Genomic DNA, 4663 nt, shown 5'->3' with positions numbered 1-4663 from the left:
GAGGGCCACAACAAAAACGATCAGAGGTATGGAACACATCTCCTCTGAGGACAGGCTGAGAGAGTTGGGGTTGTTCAACCTGGAAAAGAGAAGGCTCTGCAGAGACCTTACTCCAGCCTTCCAGTACTTAAAGGGGGCTTCTAAGAAAGATTTTTTAGCAGGGCCTGTTGTGATAGGACAAGGGGTAATGGTTTTAAACTAAAAGAGGGTAGATTTAGACTAGATAGAAGGAAGAAATTTTTCACAATGGGGGTGGTGAAACACTGGCACAGGTCTCCCAGAGAGGTGGTAGATACCCATCCCTAGAAACATTCAAAGTCAGGCTGGACAGAGCTCTGAACAACCTGAACTAGTTGAAGATGTCCTACTCGTGGCAGGGGGGTGGGAGGGTGAACTAAATGACCTTTAAAGGTCCCTTCCAACCCAAAGAATCTATGATTCCTCCCTTCACCCTGAACAAAAGACATTCCCACAAAAAAATTAATAAAACGGAGTTGTTTACAGCAATTAGTGCTTCCCTTACACATTTAAAACAGTATGCTCCACCACAATCAGTACACAAAGCCTCTAGCACATGCTTTGACCTAAAATTCTTCACAGCTTGGGCTTGCCAAGTCTTTTTACTTTGGAAAATAAATCTGTGTAGCAGTCACATCACGCTATACGACAAAGTTTCAAATGACAGGCTTTTTATGTCACTAGTTCAGTGTGCCAAAACTAATTAACATCATCATTCTCCTGCCACTAGGCGTCACTCTCTTCTATCGTGATCTTTATACCTTCATCCACTGTCCAACATTTCACCCAGGAACTGTAAGACAATACTATTAGCGGGAGAACATCCATCACAATTTGCCAAGCCCCTATGTAGAAAGCAGCTCTATTCCTTAGGTCAAGGAAGGGTTTAGTGATGTGGCAGATGAAGTGCAAAGGATAATTAGTGTCACTTTTTATGTTCTTCGAAGTAAAATAAAAACACTAAAAGAACAACTGAACTCCTAAAGGAGGTAATACAGGCTTTCCTCCACAGAGTAGTCACCTCAGGTTCTAAAACCCTCTAAAACTAAGAGAATTTCCAAAAATAAGAGGAACCATAACAGGAGCACTAGTGGAACTAACTGTATGACCGCTCATGCGGGACCTCCAAAGAAAATAATTTTACCAATCAACCAGCAACCTCTTCAAGGATGAAACAGTCTCAAACGTTCTAATGTTGCCTCTTGTATTTCACTGATTTCAGGTCCACAAGGGGCCACTGTTATTACCTAGACCACCAGTATAACAAATGCCTGCACCCCCACCCCTTACCAGATGCACATTTATGGTGGATATGAATTCCTCCGATACTGAGGGCAACCTGGAAACTACAACTCACTTTGACAGTGAACATTCAAACAATTACCTTCCTCAAGTATGCTTAAAGGGAAAAAAGAAACCAAACCCCCACACCCAGACATGACTGCATTCTGCCATGTGACCAGTTCAGCTACTTGGAATGATATGATGGCTCACAGGAACTAGGTACCCATGCATACCTAACTTGGGTCATAATTGATCTTAATGAACAATTTAACATAATTTCCAGTATCAGTATCTCTGACAAATGTGAAACAGGAGTCAAGCCAAACTTGATTCAAGCTGAGCTTAATAGGCAAATTAACTGTAAAGCCACTTTGAAGCATTAGGACAAACGATACCATTAGAGAGCATGTCACTAATAAATCATGAAATACTGTCAAACCTGACAAATTGTTGCTGTCATTCATAACTAAGAGGCTGAAGATCTTATGTGTATGCATATATGAAAAACACAAACAATGCTTTTAAATACTTCTCATGCATACAGAATACTACCGCAAGGAATTACTGTGTTAATAAGCTTCTTGCAAAAGCTTCTAGTTGACCGGCAAAGATTTACTTCACATTGTATTCTTCTGCTACCCCACTAGGAAACAGCTGTTTCAGTGTTACATCCTCTTCTTTTGATGTGTTTCACCATTTAATTTTCCATTTTCCACTGCTTTATTTTCAAAGTTCCAGTCAGTTGGGCTGAGGAGTTGCTGAGTTTTTTTGTATGTCCAATATGGGTTAAGTATTAATGTAACGGCAAATAATCCCGAGAATAAAACAATAAAATGAAGAAGTCCCAGATTTTCCACCACAGAATTCCAATTGAAAATACACACCCACCACATGTGGTAAGTAAGAATCATGCGGCAGTGGAACAGGTGGATCATCACCCACTGGTTTGCCTTCCAGAAAAAGGTATTAGCACAGCCAGCCTAGAAAAACAAGAACAGAAAGTATGCAGTAGTGAGATTGTTACTTCAAGATAAGGAACTGTGGAATCTGTAGAACTAATGTAAATACCCAGCTTTCACAGACACATGCTCAGGGCATTTCTTCCATGTAGAGCTATGATATTCCACATGCATACAGCATCCCCAACTCAGAATGAATCTATACCATCTTACTATCCACATGCACACAGCATCACACAGAAACCTATATGGAGAACGACAGAAGTATCATCATGACAAAACCAGGTATCACAACAACATGCATATCAGTTAGATGAATGCAGTTTTGCTGAAAAGCTACCTAGACAAGTCACACAGATTACTTATCGACAAGTGAGATGCATGAAAACTGTTACAAACGTAGTTTGAAAATTATCATGTTCTTACCTTTAGAAGCATCCAGGAAATGCAGGTCGAGGGAGTACTCATCTCCAGCAACATTCCCATCAAAGGCAGATAATGTCCAGATTTCACATTAATTACTAGACCAGCCAAGCCACCAAAAGCAAGCAAGTGATGAACTACCAAGAACACATCAAATGTTCTAAAAATAATATTGGACATGTGAACAGCTACATTTTCAAGCAAGAAAAATCCAGCAGCTATTAAACAGTTAAACCAACTCCACTTTTGCTGTGAATACACTTTGTCAGCATGAAAAACAGGATCTATGAGCAAAGCCCATAACCCAGCAACACAACTCTGAAGTCCAAACACACCACGTGTGACCGCCATATTCCAAAACACCTTCTCCTTTGCATACAAGGCACTGTAAGTGGTACTTATCCATGAAGACAACCAGTGAGACAGAAGAAATACTCCCAGGTAGATTAAAAAACCAGCAGCTAAAAATGTCAAACGAACTTCCCATAAGAGATAGTCCCAGTCAAAAATTGTCCCAAACACTGGATCATCATCTGTAGGATTCATTTCTTCTTTTTTACAGAGCAAAGCCTTGCAAGGGGCTTGACACTTCTCCCCCGCACTAGTCTCCTTTATGCCTATTCAGCCTCTGCTATTATGCAAACCAGAAACCATGAACTCTTCCATCTGGAACAAGGGAAAAAAAAAAAAAAAAAAGTGAATTTTAAAGCCATCCATAAACATAGCTTCTAAACTGTAGAGAACTCACTTCCACTGCAGTTACAACTTTGGTCCTGGTGCCAATTAGGCACAGTCATCCCAAAGACAGGTAGACAGACAGGCAAGAAAACTTAAGCAATGTGTTTAAGGTTAACAATTGGCCCGCAAAATCTGTACTAGTACAAAGTAATGCACTGAAACAAGAGCTGAAGAGAGCAAAATAGGAAAGCAAGAAAGAGGAAGAGGAAGTACAAGATGCAAACCCTATTTTCTTGCATTTCAACAGCAGTGTGTGGTTATTCTCCTACTTCCCTGCTTTTCCACCACTTCCTACGGCTTTGGGTGCAATTTAGAATCTCAAATACACATCCTGGACATAGAACTACAAAACCTTAATCCAGCAAGCAGGACCACTTACACAGAAAAGGGCTTTCAGGATCATATCTCAAAACAAGAAGCTGCAATCAGTTTCTGAACATCAAACCACTTTCCAACAGAAAACATATTCCAAAAATGCAAGAAGAGTATGGAATGCAGACAAGCAACATTAGTATGTACTATTAACAACATTAGTGTAATTAACTGAACAGCACAGCACTATGTGCCTCAAGTTAGCTGAAGCTTCCTGAACACACCATAGTTCAAAAACAAAGACTTGTGGGGACGGAAGAGCCAGATAATACTGAAATAGTTGAATGCCAGCCCATTTCATGAACGATTTAGGGGATATCAGCATGACCACTAGATCCACCACTGCTTGTAAATGCTCAGAACCACAATGCGTTTGGGAGTTCGGTGGGAGCTAGATAAAAGAGCCTCACCGACCACCAAAAACAGAGTCCCTGGCGAGATGCTCCTGCCTTGCTTCATGCAGCAAATACCGTCACCACAACCCAGAGTCCGCAGGGACCTGCTCACCCCGGCCTTTGCTCGCATATGTCCCCCTCCAAGGTAGGGGGGCGGGGGACGGACGGTCAGCCCCGGTGCGAAGGCCCTATGCCCGCCCCACACCTGACAAGACTGACTCGAAGCTGGAGTCCCAGCAGCCTCTACCCCCTCTCATCTCCCGGCAGAAAAAAGGGGTAAAACACACTAATCCGATGGCACGAAGAAGCCCTGAACAGCGCGAGCCGCTGCAGCAAGCCCCAGCTCCAGCAGGGCCGCGACAGCTCCTCAGCCCCCCACAAACACCGCCAGCAACACCCACCTCCGTCGCCCCCCTCCGCCCCGCGGCCGCCAAGCCCCTCACGCAGACCTGGGGGCCGGCCCCGGCGCACAGA

General features: G+C 43.0%; 1 protein-coding gene across 1 annotated transcript; it reads right to left on the bottom strand.

Moving 5' to 3' along the window:
• Nucleotides 1-1967: 1967 nt before the first annotated feature.
• Nucleotides 1968-3751, bottom strand: CLN8 (CLN8 transmembrane ER and ERGIC protein; the record flags this gene model as incomplete). Its single annotated transcript, XM_081997449.1, has 2 exons — nucleotides 2688-3751; nucleotides 1968-2282 (listed from the first exon to the last, which is right to left on the bottom strand). Exons 1-2 carry the CDS (start codon nucleotides 3228-3230, stop codon nucleotides 1968-1970), a joined length of 858 nt encoding a protein of 285 aa, XP_081853575.1. The 5' UTR covers nucleotides 3231-3751.
• Nucleotides 3752-4663: the final 912 nt, after the last annotated feature.

The sequence above is a fragment of the Phaethon aethereus genome (genome assembly GCF_964289735.1).
Source record: "Phaethon aethereus genome assembly, chromosome: 3".
Lineage (NCBI taxonomy): Eukaryota > Metazoa > Chordata > Aves > Phaethontiformes > Phaethontidae > Phaethon > Phaethon aethereus.
The sequence above is the reverse complement of the archived record's forward strand: the minus strand, read 5'-3'. Positions and strand labels throughout refer to the sequence as shown.